This window comes from Calidris pugnax, unplaced genomic scaffold (assembly GCF_001431845.1).
Source record: "Calidris pugnax isolate Ruff unplaced genomic scaffold, ASM143184v1 scaffold70, whole genome shotgun sequence".
NCBI classification, from domain to species: Eukaryota; Metazoa; Chordata; class Aves; order Charadriiformes; family Scolopacidae; genus Calidris; species Calidris pugnax.
In genome coordinates this window covers 13,625,592-13,643,468 of record NW_015090862.1, presented here as the reverse complement: position 1 = coordinate 13,643,468, position 17,877 = coordinate 13,625,592, and the positions used below count along the sequence as shown (strand labels likewise).

The 17,877-nt window shown below is 42.6% G+C and overlaps 1 protein-coding gene across 1 annotated transcript in view; it reads left to right on the top strand.

Annotated features, from left to right (window-relative positions):
- Positions 1–17,877, top strand: part of AKAP13 (A-kinase anchoring protein 13) — a 73,184-nt gene that overhangs the window by 12,623 nt on the left and 42,684 nt on the right. The window contains exons 3-4 of the mRNA XM_014944571.1: positions 1,296–1,432; positions 7,957–8,303. Coding sequence (XP_014800057.1) covers positions 1,296–1,432; positions 7,957–8,303 — 484 coding nt within the window. The remainder of the gene's footprint in view (positions 1–1,295; positions 1,433–7,956; positions 8,304–17,877) is intronic.

Genomic DNA, 17,877 nt, shown 5'->3' with positions numbered 1-17,877 from the left:
TTTCGGCTCCCCCCGTGCCTGAAACGGGGGCAGCCCCACTGCCTTCAAGAAATTAACATTATTTCCTCTGAGTGTGGCTCATTCCCTTCAGCTGGGCTGTGGCTGGGGTGTTTGATTGCTGCTGTCAGGCACAGGTTAAGGATGGGGAAGGGATAAAGGTGGTTTCAAGCTACCCGAACCCATCGTCTTTGCATTGATGTGTAAGGTTGACACAGCCAACGATGGAGTTTGTCGGGTGTAATTTAAGAGCAAAACAATATTTTAGTCCCTTGGCTCCTCTCCAGGGAGCTAAACATGTTCTGGATCTGTTTAGCTAGAGCAGGTTGCAAAATAACACCTTTCTTTTTTTTTTAAAAAAAGAACAAAAAGTTCTGGATCTGTTTAGCTAGAGCAGGTTGCAAAATAACACCTTTCTTTTTTTAAAAAAAACAACAACAAAACCAAACCAAACTAATAATCAGAAAATATTTTGAGCTGGGAGAAAAGAATGTTCAGTGATTGCCAAAATTGTCATTAATACCTTTGCCTGAAGGCTGAACGAACGGAACGATATACAGGCATTTTTTGATGCAAATGCATGTCTGTTAAGGTTTTTGGAAGGGAAGGGCTTTCTCAGTGGCTGTAGTCTCTGTCTCTGCTGCTGATCACCCCGATACAAACAGCTGGAAGCATTTTAGGAAAAAGAGATGCAATGTGCTTGTATTTCAATGTCAGCCCTTGTGAAAGCTGAGAATTTTTAAAGCACACTTAATATTTGAGTCTTAAAAAAGTAAAGCTTGTCCTGGAAGCCATACTAGTGCTTTTTCAGTGAGAAGTATAGAAAAAGGAATGAAATCATTGTCCCAATATGTATTAAAAGCACCCTGGCATTTAGAGGGAATTGATTCTTTAATTAAGAAAGAGAGCAAATATTGTTAAGTGATATTTCTACATTTATTGAATACAAGTCTAATTTTGCAGTTGCTGCAATCGATGGCAAACATCCCGTTATGCTTAGTGTGGGGTACCTGGTACATAATGTATTTATCAGCACCTCAGGCTACAAGCATATATGGCTGTTTAATGCAGAATGTCTCTTTGCACCATGTATTTCGATACTGCATTAAAAGGAGTTTTAAACTCTTGAGTAAATTCTTTGAAAATTTGCAGGCATGGTTTTGGGAGGTGAACACAATTTATAAAGCTGTTTTTCCTATTGTTTTTAACTCCTCAAATTTGATGAGGGTATGCGAGTTGGATGTATGGATGCTGCAGAAAAACATCAGACCGTAACCCTTTCTGCTTTGCTCCCGTAGAATGCGAGAACTTCTTGGAGGATGGGCTGAACAGCGTCTGTGCCTCCTCACAGGGTGGCCTTAAAAGAGAGTCTGGAAGCGAGTCTGACCTCTTCCCCTTGGCTGCTGATGGGATGGAAGACCTCGTCTTTGGAAAGGTAGGAAAGCCTGGTGGGGATATGGTTAAAAAAAGCTCCAAGTCCCAATTGGATAAACCCGTACTGCAAATGCAGATCGTCCTGTTTTCACTGGTGAGTTAGAAACCTGGAAGCGATTATCCTGGAACGGAATAGATGGGAAGGATCTGGTCCTCTCTTCAGATGCAGCAACATGAGGGATGTATTTACTTCCAAAAACTGTGCAGCCCCCTCTCTTGAAAAGATGAAAGCAATCTTGACTGTCCAGAAGAAAATCAGGTGCTAGAGGAACAGTTGAAAAGGTGGATTTTCTTGCAAGGTCATTAGGGATTGCACAGATGGTAGGAAAGGCATCTCTGACTGATGTAAAAAAGAGCTTTTCTCCAGAAAACGATGACCTGTGCACTGGCCCCTTCAGAGTCATATACTGTAGTTTTCAGAGGAACCGGTGTTTTTCTGTAAATTCACTGTGACTCCCTGGATAGGAAGGAAACACTCTAAATACTTAAGGCCAATTCCAATGAATAGTTTTGTTGCCTAGGCGACATAACTCTTATGCCTTTTTGCGTGCAAGTAGAAGGAAAATGTTTTCAGGTTTGCTTAAAGTCAACAACACGAGTCATTAGTAACCTTAGTCATCCCTGTGCCCTTTGTTTTGCTCACGGCTGAGAAGTGGAAGGAGGAGTAGGTGAGACCTGAGATACAGAGGATGCCTCCCTTTAGCATCGCTCTTTTGCTGTCTGCATCAGAGCAGCCTGAATTTGTTCAGAGGGTGATCAGGTTTTCCTTTTTAAGAGTCATTTTGCTGCTAATTTATATTCTTCCTGCCGTAAGTAGATGATGACAAAGCACCCAGAAAGAACGGAGTGATGTGGAATCAAAGAGGACCTTCTTTAGAGCAGCCATCACGTTGGTCTCAGCTCCGTGAGATCAGACGCTCAGGTTCAGCTCCAGCTTACCTCTTTCAGCAGGCACGGTTCCTGCTCTGAAAAACTGAACTTTTAAGAGTAGGTTTCACACTTGCTTTCAGAGAAATGCATTTAATGAAAGAAAATTCTGTTTGCTTAAATCAAATCAGATGATGGTGAATATTTTCCAGCGGGACGGGAAACACCACAGCCCAGGCTTAAGTGATCTCATGTGCTATAAATGAACAGTAAAGTCATCCTTAATGCATGTGGTAGGGCACAGAGCTCACCAGCCTCACCCTTTCCCATCTCACTCTCAAAGTGATGCGGAACCCTGGATTGTGAGAATAGAAGGCTGTTTGGCAGAGCAGAAGACTGTCTTCAATTTTCTCGGGTAGAGTGGCACGAATTACGACAGCCGACTGCCATTTGAGCCTGATTTAATGCTTGTATGGGGATGCGTGAGACAAGAGTGCTGTGGGAACACAGTAAATTTTATATTGTAGAGAATTTTAGCTTTTTCCCTTTCTTATGTGGAAAGTTTCCTTCTCCAAATCCGAGGAAGCAAAATTGAAATTTTAAAAGAGTAGGTAGTGCAATGTGGCAGGGATGCTGCAGGGAAAATGAGGAGGTGATGGGGAAAGCAGATCTTTAATTGCCGGTGGAGACTGGGCAGAGGGAGGAAATTATTTCTTTGTAGAAAGGGAATTTCTTAATTTGGCAGCCTTTGCATTGTTCTCATTATGCAGTGGATTGCAGACTTTGTCTACAAATGGGTTCAAAAGGTTCCTGAGTTGAGTTTAGGAAGTTATTCAAAGCTAATCTCAACCTTAGTCACTTTTTTTTGTCTCTGCTTTGCTGACTAACTCAATTCCTTGTCACCTTTCTCAGAATTTTTCTGCGTACCTTTTCTACAGTTAAAGTTACTTCTAGAAGGACCAGAAACACTAGTTTAGTCGTGTGAGCTTGTTCCGTAATTCAATATTATTTTTTTTAAGACTACTGAGCCCAGCTGGTAGAAATGCAAGTTATATTTTTTTTTTTAATAACCATGAAAATAAGTGCTGGATGTAATCTTTCATCTGAAAAAATATTATAAAATACATGTCTTGGTTGTAGCTGGTTAGTTGTAAGACTTTGAAATAGTACAATTTCCATGTCAAATTGGGAAGAGAGAGAATTTGTTTATGAACAAAAAGAGGATCTCGAACTCTTTCAGTGTTACGGTGATTATTGTTATTACTAGTCCTGTTCTTGTTTCCCCTTTGTACAGAGCAAGAGTTGAACTTTGGTCTGTTAGAGTTGTTTTTTATTGTATAAATCACTCCTCTTAACTGCTTAACGCATTAAAAGAAATTTAGGAAGGGCAAGCCATTGTCTGTGCAGGGGCTTTGGGCTGCTTCCGTAGACGTCACTTGAAATTCATAGAGTTTAAGCCCTGATTCTGTCCCAGGACCGTGAAGAACTGCAGTGTGGGGGGTCACAAAATTTGAAGGTAACCCCTTAAGCCATCCCTGGGGCTCAGTGCATCATCTCCTTGCCATCTCCTGGGTTTTTTTTTTTTTGCTCTGAAGGACATGTGCTGAGCTGCATAACGTGAGCTGCTGGGTTCAGAGAGCTTTAGCGCTGAAACCTGACTTGTTTTTTCAGACTTCAGAGGCTGTCACTGAAATCCAGAAATCACTTCCAATGTGAGGTCTTAGACTTCAGCACAATGTTTCTTTTTTTTTTTTACTTTTTTTTGCGTCAGCGCTTCATTCCCATGTCCTCGTCATCATCCTGCTTTTCCTTCTCCGTCTCAGCCAGCCATCTGGGCAGGCTTTGCAACACCCTCCTGCTCCAGTGATTAATGCTGCATAAGGTCATTTCTCACAATCAGCTGGCAGCCTCCCAGGGCGTAGCCCATACGCTTTGCTCATCTTTAACTTTTAACCTGCCACCGAAATCCAACGTTACTGGGAAGTTTTTTAATGCGCCTCTTGGGAAATGATTCAGACGAAGGGCCCTCGGGAGGTCAGGAACCCACAGATCATTGTCAAAGGAAGGGGCTGCAGCTCAGCCCCTTGATTTCTGTTTAGTTTCTGCCTTTGTTTTCATTTGCTGAAGGAAATAGACAAATATTTTGCATTTATTTCTTCAGAGTTATTGTTTCTCTTTATTAAAAAAACAAACAAAACACAAAAATCCCAACAACCGTGCAAAAAAAAAAACAAACCTGAAGGAATAGAAGTTTGAAGAGAGGTTTACACCAAGGGGAGACTCCTCCACTCCAAATCATAAAATGATGATAAATTTTTAATAGGAGGCCACTGAGATTAATTTTAGGCAGCCTGGAGTCATAGACAAATCCACATAAAAAATGATGCTGCTGAATTAGATATCAAGCCAACTAAAGTTGTTGACTCCTTTAGTTTAAAGATGTGCCAAATAAACTTCAGGATGCCAGGGTTTAATTTTTTTTTTATTCTTTTAAAAAAATACTGTGCCACCTTTAATGTTTTTTGTCACATGGAAGATTAGGGGACAGGGAATGTTTGTGTCACAGCACTTGGCTTGTTGTTTTCGCAAAAATGATTGAAAGAACATTTTAATTCCGCTTATCAAGACCTCCTACGGAGGGAGGGATTTAATTGATGAAGTTATCTTATACCCCCACTATGCTAGTGATTTCTCTTATCCCTATTCATGAAGTAGTACATACGGTCTTTCTCAGAAAATTCACTTTTTATGCCTTATTTCATTTTTTCTTACTAGCTTCTCACCAACTATTGTTTCTGAGAGCAAACAAAACGCCCATTAGTGCACATCCGTAAAGGCTCTTTCAGCCAGGAGTTTTATGGTCACAGTTAAGGCTTGAATTAATTGAGGTGTAATGTAGCAAACCTAACTTGAAGAAAATTAATATTTCTTTAATGTTTCATTTTTCCCGTAGGAAAAGAACACATTAGAGCACCATTTCTGTTCTGCAAACAGGGTATTTTCTTACTCAAATAAGATTAAAGAGCAACGCGTATTTACTGGCACTTGGCCACATAGCTAATTTTTCGTAGAGGTGGCTACAATATAGGTGTGTCTTGGATGTGTCAGCCACACTCAGCATTTTGCAGACTGAGTCCTGTTCTTTCCTATTAACTGTTTCGCTTTGTTTGAAAAAAAAAATATAGATTATTTAAAGGAAGACAGAATATTTTTAGAGGAATAAACATGGGCCACAAGTTCAAGGGAATTGTTTGTTGTGTTCTGTAGTCAGTCTGATGCTCAAGGTAAAAGTTAAAATGGAGGAAATATATTTCAAATTTTTCTAATTTCTCTTTGGAACTCCTTTTCAGGATAGAAACCCTAAATCTTCCCTGCTTGGGAAGCGTTTTTGTTCTGCATTTTAAGCTACAGCAGTATTCTCATCCGGGAAACAAAAATTCCTCTTTTTACTCAAATTTCTCCCTATATAATTTGGTGTTCTGCACTGTTATTGCTAGATTTGCATCCAAATTTAATGTTTCCAAACTGTGCCATCCTTCCAACGTACAGCTGGCTGGGGAGTCCTCTCTGCAGCAGCCCCGATGTCTAACGCTATTTCCCTGTGTCTCAGAAAAGCGAGGCAGACTGTTTCCTCTATTAAAGGAGTAATATCCACGTAATGACTACTTAATTTGTCTGGATTTAAGCAATTCAGTAAGCTCTCATCGTGACTCACACAAATACCAGATTATTTTGAATAATGGCAAGTGTCATCAGAAACTTCACAGAGCATCCATTTCAGTTTGCTCTTGTTTTAACCTACACTTCCTATTTGTGTCAAATCCAGTACTTTACATTTACAGTATTAGTTTACTATTAAAGTATTTACACAAACTCACCGTTAATATTTGACATTCCTTAACATAAAATGAATGCTTTTGGAGGGATATATTTTAATGTGCTTTTTAGTATTTTGTGTTTGAAAGGTATATTGTCCTTTGGTGGTGTACTGTGGATGCTGGGGATTTTTTTTCTTTGATGGATGGGAGAGGGAAAAGAGTGTGACAGCTTTTATTTAAACCACCTTAGGAACATTATTGTGTACCTGTTAAACCAAAATGAGAATAAAAAGCAGCCTGAAACAGGGCTTCCCTTTAAATAGTGAAATATTTGATAAGAATGCTTTTCGAACATCTCAGTTTCTCTTTATTCAGTTTAACAAGAAGCTTTTAGCTTATAATGTGTGCCCATCAAGAAAAGCACAGAAAAGGAAAGGTGTCTGAAGCGTTTAACACTTGTTGGGCTTGAGTGAAGTCAGGGTGGTAGGGTTGGAGGTGAGGATGCCGTGGGGCAGCACCACTCCAGTTCATCCTGCCCTGCCTGGGTTCTGATGCCCATCTCTCCCTTCTGACAAGGGGATTTTGTAGCCCCTTGTCTTCTGCCAACTGGGAGCTGGCAGCCTGCAGCTCCTCGAGCCCTCGGCTTCTGCTGAGCCCCACCGAGCCTGCTATTTGAAGACAATTAACCGCTGCGGCTTTGCTGAACAGTCTATTATATATGAGCTGACAGATCATTCTGCCTATTATTATTTTAAATGATACAGCACAGGGCTCTGCAGGAGAATAAACGGAAACTTCCCACGTCAGTCTCTCGGGGCAAACACCATTTCAGCCAGTTCAGGTGATGTCAGAGGGATGCTTGTGCCTTTTTGATGCTGGCCAGGGGGAACACAGAACGCACACAGGCTCTTCTCGGGCTGTATGGTCAGCACGTGGCCTTTGGCCAAAGGCAACCAGTTTGGCTTCCACTTACTGCTTTTGGAGCAAACTAAACCAAAAAATTGCAGTGTGACTCGAGACCTGTAATACAGGGTGGCTGATCCTGCGGAACACTATTTTTCAATTACAGTTGGATTTGGAAAATGCTGCAAACCCTGGCATTAACTTTCTGCTTAATGGAAAGTGGTGGGGGACAGGGATTTAAGTTTTTTTTTTTTTCTCCTGTTTTCTACTACTGAATAATTGTCCCTTTTGTGCTGCATGATGCAGTGGAACAGTATGTTGCCCTTGAGCTCTCATGGCTGAGAGTTACAAACCCATCCCAGGTCCCACAGGAGAGGATGGAGGTTGTCATCGAGAGTCATGATGACCCAACTCCCCGTTAATCACTCTCTGTACACCTTTGGCAGTTTTATGGCCCCTTGACTGACAATAAGTTCAGCCAGAATTGGGGAGAGGAGCGGGATTTGCTGTGCAGGATGAAATGTGGGATTGGAGAGAGGAAGGCAGGCAGCGGACCCGAGCTGGGAGCCCAGGTTTTTGGCAACCAGGGACTTGTGGGGTGGAAGAGATTGCTCTGTAGAGCATTTCCACCTCTTTTGAAACCAGGGCAAAAAAGTCTCACTTCTGTGATGGTTAATTTGCCTCATGCTATCATCTAGGAAATCTCTCAGCTCGTGTGAAATATAAAATATCTGCATTTATTTAAAATGTTAAATGGATTCACTTCATTGGAAGTGTTCAAGGCCAGGTTAGATGGGGTTTTGAGCAATGCGATCTAGTGAACAATGTCTCTGCCCATGGCAGGGAGGTTAGACTACATGATCTTTAAAGGTCTCTTCCAACCCAAACCGGTCTATGATTCTACTTTAATGTATTTTTTTATTTTTCTTATCTGCAGCAGCCGGAAGAGGAGCAGGCTGCATGCGATGTCGCCAGCTCCAGTTCCTCTGCGGATGACACCATGTCCCTGGAGAGGAACTCATCCCTGGGCAGCGACACGTCCCTTCCCTTCCCACCGATGGTGAACTTCGTCCAGCCCAAGGACAGGCACAGCCTGGATGGCAGCTGCACCAACATGGTGGCCACGGAGGGAGGAGAGAAGGAGGAAGAGCTGGACAGTATCACGGATGTGCCCACTCATTCCTCCGTCTTACGAAACTCCATGCGGCCACTGTCACCTTTCCGTCGACACAGTTGGGGGCCGGGGAAGAACGCCACCAACGAAGCAGAAATAAATCAGAGGAGGTGAGTGAAGAGCTACTTTGATTTACTTTGCACCCACTCGTGCATATTTATCTAAGCATGATAAAACAGAAAACTGAGGATGTCACTTCTGATTATTTGTTTTGCATTCAAAGGGGTGAAGACAATTGTCTAATGTATGTATGTTTGTTTGTTTTTTAAATTAGCTTTCAGGATTAAAGCACTTGATACCTACAGTATGCTTGAGCTTTCCAGAGCAAATAGAATTACCTTGGGACAGGTCTTCCATTTGAAATGTCACCACCCCTTTCTAGACGAAGGCCTTTTTGTTAAAGGAATTACTGGAGTGTTAAATCTCACTGACCACAAAATAAGCATGACCATTGCTCGGATTGTATTAAGAGAAAGCACGGGCACTCGGGTTTTAAAAAAAGGTGTAGAGGCTCCTCACAGTGGTGAGATGGGTAGTCCTTTTTTCATGGAATTGATTCCACCTCAGCGTCTCATGGCAGTTAAGTCCCACCTAACTCATTGCTGATGTTGCCAGTGCTGTCCAGGAAGATTCAAAAGGGAAGTTCTTTCAGAAGATACAAGAGGGAGGGGTGTAACACCCATGTAAGTGTGTAGATGCTGGTGCCAAATGGCTGTGTGAAGAAAAGGTGCTCAGCCCCCCATATCAGTGGGGGAAACGATGAAGTAAAGGAAAATACACACCAGTAAAGTAGTTGGTTTAAGGTTCCCTGCCATGCTCTGCACTGTTCAGCATCTGGGCTGCCGGATGCTTGGGGTCAAACCCTGCATGTTCTGAAACCAGTGGAGGTTTGGCCAGTGGTTTTAATGTATTTTAATGCTTTCAGTTGTTTCAGCAGGGTCAGGGGGCCGTATCCTCCTGTCCCTCTGGTGTAGACCTGCAGCTTACAGAGGCTGGAAGCCCCAGAGGCTACAAGCCCAGGCTCTCAGGCTGCCTCCTGCCCTCTTCACGGGGCTGCTTTTAACATAAATGGAACTGTTGCATTTGGTGATGCCATTAAACTTAAACTGGGGAATTACTGGAGTGTTAAATCTCACTGACCACAAAATAAGCATGACCATTGCTCGGATTGTATTAAGAGAAAGCACGGGCACTCGGGTTTTAAAAAAAGGTGTAGAGGCTCCTCACAGTGGTGAGATGGGTAGTCCTTTTTTCATGGAATTGATTCCACCTCAGCGTCTCATGGCAGTTAAGTCCCACCTAACTCATTGCTGATGTTGCCAGTGCTGTCCAGGAAGATTCAAAAGGGAAGTTCTTTCAGAAGATACAAGAGGGAGGGGTGTAACACCCATGTAAGTGTGTAGATGCTGGTGCCAAATGGCTGTGTGAAGAAAAGGTGCTCAGCCCCCCGTCTCAGTGGGGGAAACGATGAAGTAAAGGAAAATACACACCAGTAAAGTAGTTGGTTTAAGGTTCCCTGAAACCAGTGGAGGTTTGGCCAGTGGTTTTAATGTATTTTAATGCTTTCAGTTGTTTCAGCAGGGTCAGGGGGCCGTATCCTCCTGTCCCTCTGGTGTAGACCTGCAGCTTACAGAGGCTGGAAGCCCCAGAGGCTACAAGCCCAGGCTCTCAGGCTGCCTCCTGCCCTCTTCACGGGGCTGCTTTTAACATAAATGGAACTGTTGCATTTGGTGATGCCATTAAACTTAAACTGGTCACTCCCAACGAGTTCCTGGTGAATTGCTGCTGAGCCATTTGGATAATCCACTGAGAGGCAGCAGCCACCCATCTGAAATGTGTGCATCCTTTACACGGTAGGAGCTGGGGGTGTCACTGAAGGAATATCATAGACCCTTCAATGTTGAAAAACATTCAGGACCCCCTTAAGAAACACAGCGTTGACGATTTTTATTACTATTGTTATTGTTTTCCACTGGCACCTTTTTTTGGCTTCATTCCTGGTCCCCAGGTAATATTTAAATACAGGAAGTAATACCTATCTTTTTAAAGTTATAAAAGAGTCAGCGTAACGTATACATGGAGGTTTATGACAGAATGAGTCCATAAGCTCATAAACTCATTTGGAGAGATTTATTTTTAAGTGTAGGACTTGTTATGTAAGGATTTCTGAGGGTAATAAACTGCATAGCTGGCAATTACTGCTAACACTTAACAGATGGGGTTAAATTCTCCTGCGTCAGACTTCGGAGGCTGTTTCTGATATGGGAAAATACATTCATTGTAAATGTAAGAAAATTCGAGTTAAAGGAACAGTAATTATTTTCACATGTTCTTAGGTAGAACTGCTGCTGCATAAGGATAGCTGTCACACAGGTTAATTAAAAAAGAAAAGCTGTGTGGGTCTCTGCTGCTGATTTGATTTCTGTTTGGTTTTATCTTTCTGTTACACAGGAATTTGGATGCTTTGGTTTTTTGGGTTTTTTTCTTTGTTCTTTTCATACGTGGCTGTTGTGATGTTGAGAGTCTGGTTGCTTAGTGAGCAACAACAAATACTGAGGAAGTGAAGCCCAAAAAAGTGACTTTCATACAAATCAGTTAAACTCGGAGTATTTGCTTATTCATTTAATTCACATGCAGTAGGTGGGTTTCCATTTAAAGGAGAAAAGCCCTCATTGTAACTTGACTTTTGCAAACCTTTGAAGTGAAGTAACATGGAGCACAAGCTGAGGTTTGTCCTGCTGATGGGCAGGACCTGTGCTGCTCCCACCGCCTGCCACCCCTTCTCCATGTTCCTCTCCTCCTCCCGTGGTGCTTCTTTGCTCCATAGGTGAGCTGGTTGCTCATTAAATGAGCAGAAAATGAACCAAATAAATTGTAATTGCCACCAAAACCAAGCCATGGGTTAGAACGGGGCTGTGCAGCCAGGGAGAGGATCAGGCTGGCAGGCTGCACCTTGAGCTGAGCTGGAAGAGGTACCTCCTGTCCCAGCAAAGGGCTCACAGCCTGGTCCAGCTCCCACCCACGCCAAAAACAGTCCTTCCTCTGATGGCAAAGGTAGCCAAGTCAAGCTTAAATAGAGCTGGTGATACAGCACCTAAAGAGCCTACGGGGAAAAAAAATCAGCCTTTTGTAGGATTTGGTCTTGTTACATGTTTTCTGTTTGTAAGAGGGATGAGCATAAAAGTTTTTTTCACAGAGAAGATCAGAAAAAAATGTAATCGTCTTAAATTAAATGTGAAAACAAGCTCAGTTCCCCTCCGCTTCCCCTCTCTCCTCAAATGCGCTTCACGGATAATCCTCATGTCTACATTTTGCTATTAAAAATACAAAAAAAACCCTAACAAAGCTGCCACAAAAGGATGTTCATCCTTCAGTTAATTCCTGACATTCACAGTGGATTTGAAATGCCTGTCTTTCAACAATGATGCAGTGTTTTTAACATTTGGTTCCGAGGAAAGAGACGCCAGGATTTTTCACAAAATTGGAGCTTAATCACAGTTGCTAACAACTTCTGTCAAATAGTTTGTCCTTATCTAAACTTTAAACTGACCTGGCTTTGGCAGCAGCTAAATTGCAATAGGGTCAATATCTGTGAAACCTTTTTTTCTGTACGAAAAAAATGCAAACAACCAAAAAAGCAGATTTAGTCGTCAAAAAGAGGAAAAGAGAGACTCACTACTTCCTTTAGTATTTAATTCTGTGTTTTCCCCGTGTGTCTATTCCCTCTGTTGTTCATGTGCTGGGGATTCTTTGTTCTTTTCATACGTGGCTGTTGTGATGTTGAGAGTCTGGTTGCTTAGTGAGCAACAACAAATACTGAGGAAGTGAAGCCCAAAAAAGTGACTTTCATACAAATCAGTTAAACTCGGAGTATTTGCTTATTCATTTAATTCACATGCAGTAGGTGGGTTTCCATTTAAAGGAGAAAAGCCCTCATTGTAACTTGACTTTTGCAAACCTTTGAAGTGAAGTAACATGGAGCACAAGCTGAGGTTTGTCCTGCTGATGGGCAGGACCTGTGCTGCTCCCACCGCCTGCCACCCCTTCTCCATGTTCCTCTCCTCCTCCCGTGGTGCTTCTTTGCTCCATAGGTGAGCTGGTTGCTCATTAAATGAGCAGAAAATGAACCAAATAAATTGTAATTGCCACCAAAACCAAGCCATGGGTTAGAACGGGGCTGTGCAGCCAGGGAGAGGATCAGGCTGGCAGGCTGCACCTTGAGCTGAGCTGGAAGAGGTACCTCCTGTCCCAGCAAAGGGCTCACAGCCTGGTCCAGCTCCCACCCACGCCAAAAACAGTCCTTCCTCTGATGGCAAAGGTAGCCAAGTCAAGCTTAAATAGAGCTGGTGATACAGCACCTAAAGAGCCTACGGGGAAAAAAAATCAGCCTTTTGTAGGATTTGGTCTTGTTACATGTTTTCTGTTTGTAAGAGGGATGAGCATAAAAGTTTTTTTCACAGAGAAGATCAGAAAAAAATGTAATCGTCTTAAATTAAATGTGAAAACAAGCTCAGTTCCCCTCCGCTTCCCCTCTCTCCTCAAATGCGCTTCACGGATAATCCTCATGTCTACATTTTGCTATTAAAAATACAAAAAAAACCCTAACAAAGCTGCCACAAAAGGATGTTCATCCTTCAGTTAATTCCTGACATTCACAGTGGATTTGAAATGCCTGTCTTTCAACAATGATGCAGTGTTTTTAACATTTGGTTCCGAGGAAAGAGACGCCAGGATTTTTCACAAAATTGGAGCTTAATCACAGTTGCTAACAACTTCTGTCAAATAGTTTGTCCTTATCTAAACTTTAAACTGACCTGGCTTTGGCAGCAGCTAAATTGCAATAGGGTCAATATCTGTGAAACCTTTTTTTCTGTACGAAAAAAATGCAAACAACCAAAAAAGCAGATTTAGTCGTCAAAAAGAGGAAAAGAGAGACTCACTACTTCCTTTAGTATTTAATTCTGTGTTTTCCCCGTGTGTCTATTCCCTCTGTTGTTCATGTGCTGGGGATATTACTCCTTCAGCTGCCATTTGTTCGTTTCTTTTTTTTGTTTTCCCATTCATCCTGCTGACCACTTTCCATGATTCATTTTCAGTTCAATGCGAGTTCTGGGGGATGGTATAAAGAAGCCTCCCATTCATAGGAGAAGGTACAAAGCCAACTAATGACTAACTGTTTTGCGTTTGAATGTCTACTAACTCCCATCTGTCATGTCCATACACCTGTAGTACCTCTGGAAGCGTTGGCATTAGAGCTCTGCATCCCGCTTGGCTGCTTCCCCTCTCCAGGTTGACCCAGGGCAGTTCTTCTGACCCCCAGAGCACTTGCTCAAGCCATTTTCTCCAGGACGATACGTAAATAACTTGGAGGAATCTCAGATGTCATTTTGTTGGCCTTTGCCACATGTACGATTTGGAGTTGTATAAAAATCATTGTTTACCTGTGAGGATGAGCGTAATTTGGATTAAAAGCACATCAGAGGCTCCTGCCAAGACTTGCAGGAGGTGCACCTGGGGAGGGGATGCATGAGACACGATCTCAGAGTTGTAGAATACTCTGCAGATCTGCAGCTGGTTGAATTAAACGGCTTTAATTTTGCTCTTTTGCTGTTTTTTATAACCACCTTCCTAAAAATTAGAAAACGAGGAGTGTTTTTTTCTTTACTTCCATGTGTGTTTTTCTTCTGTATAGCAAACTTTCAGTTCCTCATCCATCATGCAGATATGCATTTTCACTCACGTAACCTTTTCGTTGTCTATTAACATATAAAATAGGACACTTATTTTTTGACACAGCAGACAGGGACTGTCCACGCTCACACATTTTTAGGCTATAAAAAGAGAATTTTAACCCCTCCCTTCAGTGGTTTGACGACTTCTCATCTCCCTCAGCCTGCAACCTCTCCTCCTGTGGCACGTTAACTCAGGGTTGTGTTTCCCATGCGATGGATGGGGTTACATGTGTGCGTGTAAGCAGACTCCCATATTTCCACATAGGGGAAAAAATGCTATCCTGATGTTACTACCAAAAAAATCACCCTGTCTTACTGTGCATCAGCATAAGTGAGGCCGTGTGAGCGGTGCTGTACAGTTCAGGAGGGGGCTCTTAAAATAGAATTTTTAAAAAAGGCACAAGAAAGAACACGCTTTTTTACTTCTACGAAGCCACTTTATTTGCATCGCTCTGTGCTCTGGAGGGAGCAGCGCAGCCTCCTCTTCTCAGCTCATGCAAATGAACATCTTGTTACCAGTTGTCTGTTAAGGCTCCTCTGTAGGAGTTGTGTTACTATTTAGAGTCATAATATCCTGAAACACTGAGCTTACACGCAGCATAAAGAAAATGTCGCAAATAGGCAACCTAAAATACCTAGTCATATCTGAAATGTGTGTCAATTCTTTCATAAGCATTCTCTTTTTTTTTTCTTTTCTTTTTTTCTGGCCTCCCAGCCATTTTGGTACCAACCCCCAGTTGCAGAGCAACAGCCTGAAACCAATTCCAGCAGTTTATGCTCTCCCACAAGTCTGATGTATATAATAGCTCATCCCCCCTCCCCAAGTCATCTTCTGTAAAGGGGTTTTGCGTCCTCTGCATTGATCTTGTTTGGTTTTTATGGTGTTGCCAACAGATTGTGGGTGGCTCCCTAGCAGGACTGTAATTCTGTAAGACTGCTTTCCACAGTCCTTGCCAAGAGGTCTCTTTCCTTCTCTGAGTCCTTCCACCACTTCCAGGCTTCCTCCTACATACATGCAGGGCTCCTCTCCTTCCCTCTCTGCTTCCTTTCCCATGGTCAGGAATAGAGGCATCTTTTAAAGTGCACTCTCTAGTGTAAATGTTGCATCATTTCTTTAGTGAGGAAAATCCTCTCTCCTTCAATTGAAAAGTGACCACACAAGAATTATTGACTTCTGCAAACGAGTCAACAGCATCGCTCCAAGGGTCTACCAAAACCCAGTAGTCTTGAGGCCACAAGTAGATGGCTGGGGGAAGCAGGGAAACACGTATGATACCTTCCTTGGGATTCTTTCTCAGCCTCCATCTACCTTCCGCTGGGCAGGTTTTACTGACCTGCTGGGGGGCTGCACCCAAGCCTGAGGGTGCAGGCTGTGATGTGTGATGGAGATGAGTTTATGGGGGCAGGGCTAGATTCTTTTATGAAGTATTTAGCCCCCCCAGCCCTCAGTAATACTTACATCTGCCACCATGGTTTAGTTGGATGGTTATGATGAATTACTTAAAACTATTGGCATGTTATGGGAAGATGTCTTCATGAAGAATGCTTATGGTACTGTGCTGAGAGCTACTGCTGAAGCACACCTGGAGCTTTGGCATGCAAAGCACAGGAACTCCAGGTGCATCCTTGCCCAATTGACATCCTTAATAAAACAGGTAACAATTATCTGAACTCCACCTTGGAACACGAACTGTCAAATCCTTCCTGAATGTTTCCAGTGTTGTACTGTGTATGGAAACTACACGAGGACTTGGCATGAAATGATGCAGTCAGTGGCTTTAAACCTTCCTCTGTGCCCTCTGAGGCTTCTGGCATTCACAAATCCTGGCCCAGGGATGCTTAGAATTGTTCTGCCCTTTTCATAGGCTCCTGGCCTGGAGCAAAGTGTGCTCTGGCCGTGTCCTCTCCCTGTGTGGATCACAGGCCAGGGGCTGGGAGCAGGGCTTGTGCAGCGCTGCTCTGGCAGATCTCTGCTGATGCAAAATTCCCTCCAGACAACATATGTTTCCTGGACAGCTTTTCCAGGATTTAGGGATCCTTTATGTGTCATAGCTGACAAGAAGATTGATTTCTCTGTGTCTGCAAAACCCACAACTGGGCCACAAGCTGACAGAGAAAAAAATAACAAAAGCAGTGTTTAAAATAACACTGAAAATATTTGCATTCTGTATTTGCATTTCTTATATCTTTCCTGATGCAACTTGGGACTCTACTGGGGTATGGGAGCTGAAAGGTTTTCTAGTCAAAGTACTATTTGAAGGACTCTTGATTTAGTCCCAAGTGAATAGTAAAGAGAGCCTGTTTTTTTCTTCCAGCTTCTTTCACTGATTTGCTGTGCAGCATTTAAGAATGTAATTCTCTTCTTATTTTTCCCAAGCGTAGCCTGAGGTTATTAATACTTGTATGGAGGGCACTTCAATGAATAAATATCTCTAAGGGATTCTTTTTCTGATCTGGGGATGAGAGGTACCAGAAAAATACTAATCATTACTAACACAATGGCTGTGTGTGATTACTTATTCAGAATTGCCTTTGGTGTGTTTCAGCCTTGTTTTCCACAAGAACTTCTCTCCCCACAAGGAGAGTTCTTTACATGCTCGCCGGTGGGATCGGTTTGGGGGGAGCATGGACTGTCCTGCTACCCGTTTAGGAATAACCTCAGTCACTTGGGGCACTCTGGTGTGTGCTGGCAGCCAGAAATATATAGTAGCTACCGCGTTATTCCTGAGTTTGTTGGTGTTTTTTCTAAGATATGCAAGAGTGAGAGTCTTTTAACATTCCCCTGTTCCGTAACAATCCAATAATCACAGCCCTTTTCCTTTCTTTGCCTTTTTTGATGTTCCTAGTTTGAGCTGGTGTCCCTCTGGTGTACAGTTCATTCCCATGGGTCCTGACTTTTCTTGTAGAAGGTATGGTATAAATAAATGTGCGGCAGCAGCAAAGGAGCACTGCAAACGCCCTGTTGTCAGCTTTTCGTGCATCGCCTTTTCCGTTGTTGCTCTGGCTGAAGCCTGCACACGTTTGTTTGCTTCATCTGCTTTTCCAGCAATTAGTCTTGGGAATGGGTCTTCTGAACTGGGGTGCAGGTGAAGGTGGTGGCTGCTTGTCATTGGCCTCAAGCATTAAAGAAGCTGCACGGTTGGTTTGAGCTGCTCTATTCCGTGATGATTTTAAGGCGTATGTTTTCTGCTGCAATGTTCATAATGATGATTGCGACAGCCAAAGAATCAAACCAAGGGTTCATGTGATTCAGCGCCGCTTTGTTCTGGATGGATCTCATAAAGGATTTAAGTTTATACAGACTCGATCTTTGTAAATTGAAAGATCTGTGGCTTTTTTCCTAAAGATGCTAATCATGTAAAACTTCCTGTATAAAAACAATTTAATAGCCACAGATGAAAATTTCCCAGTTATTTAAAGCCTGCATCTTCCATAGAAAGTCCCGGAGTCAGGATTGATGCTTACAGGTCAGATCTTCACCTGACACTGCCTGGAAGCCAGTCTCACAGATTTCATAACTTCCCTCTGGCAGTTGTTTGCCAGTTGTGCATAGAGCAAGAAACGCTTTTTCTGAAGACTAGACATTGAGAAAGAAGTTGATCTGCCCTTCCTGTTACATATTTAATTACAGTAGGTCTATATAGCCTGACCAACAAATTACAGAACAGCATCATCACCCACTGATTATTATTTTATGGTCTAAGATTCGCAGTTTTGAGCTGTTTATGTCACAACAAACTACATGGGTGCTTATTCTGTACGTTGTAATAGTGTTATCACCTTGGGATGCAAAAAAATACATGATCTTCCACCCTAAAGAATCAGTAGAAATGGGACTTTGCAGGTGTTAAAATAAACTTTATAATGCCTGCTATTGGTATACATTGTTGAGGCAAAATCTCCTAAAGCAGATTAAACTGTAAATGCCTGAACCAGTCTTTTTTTTTCTCAT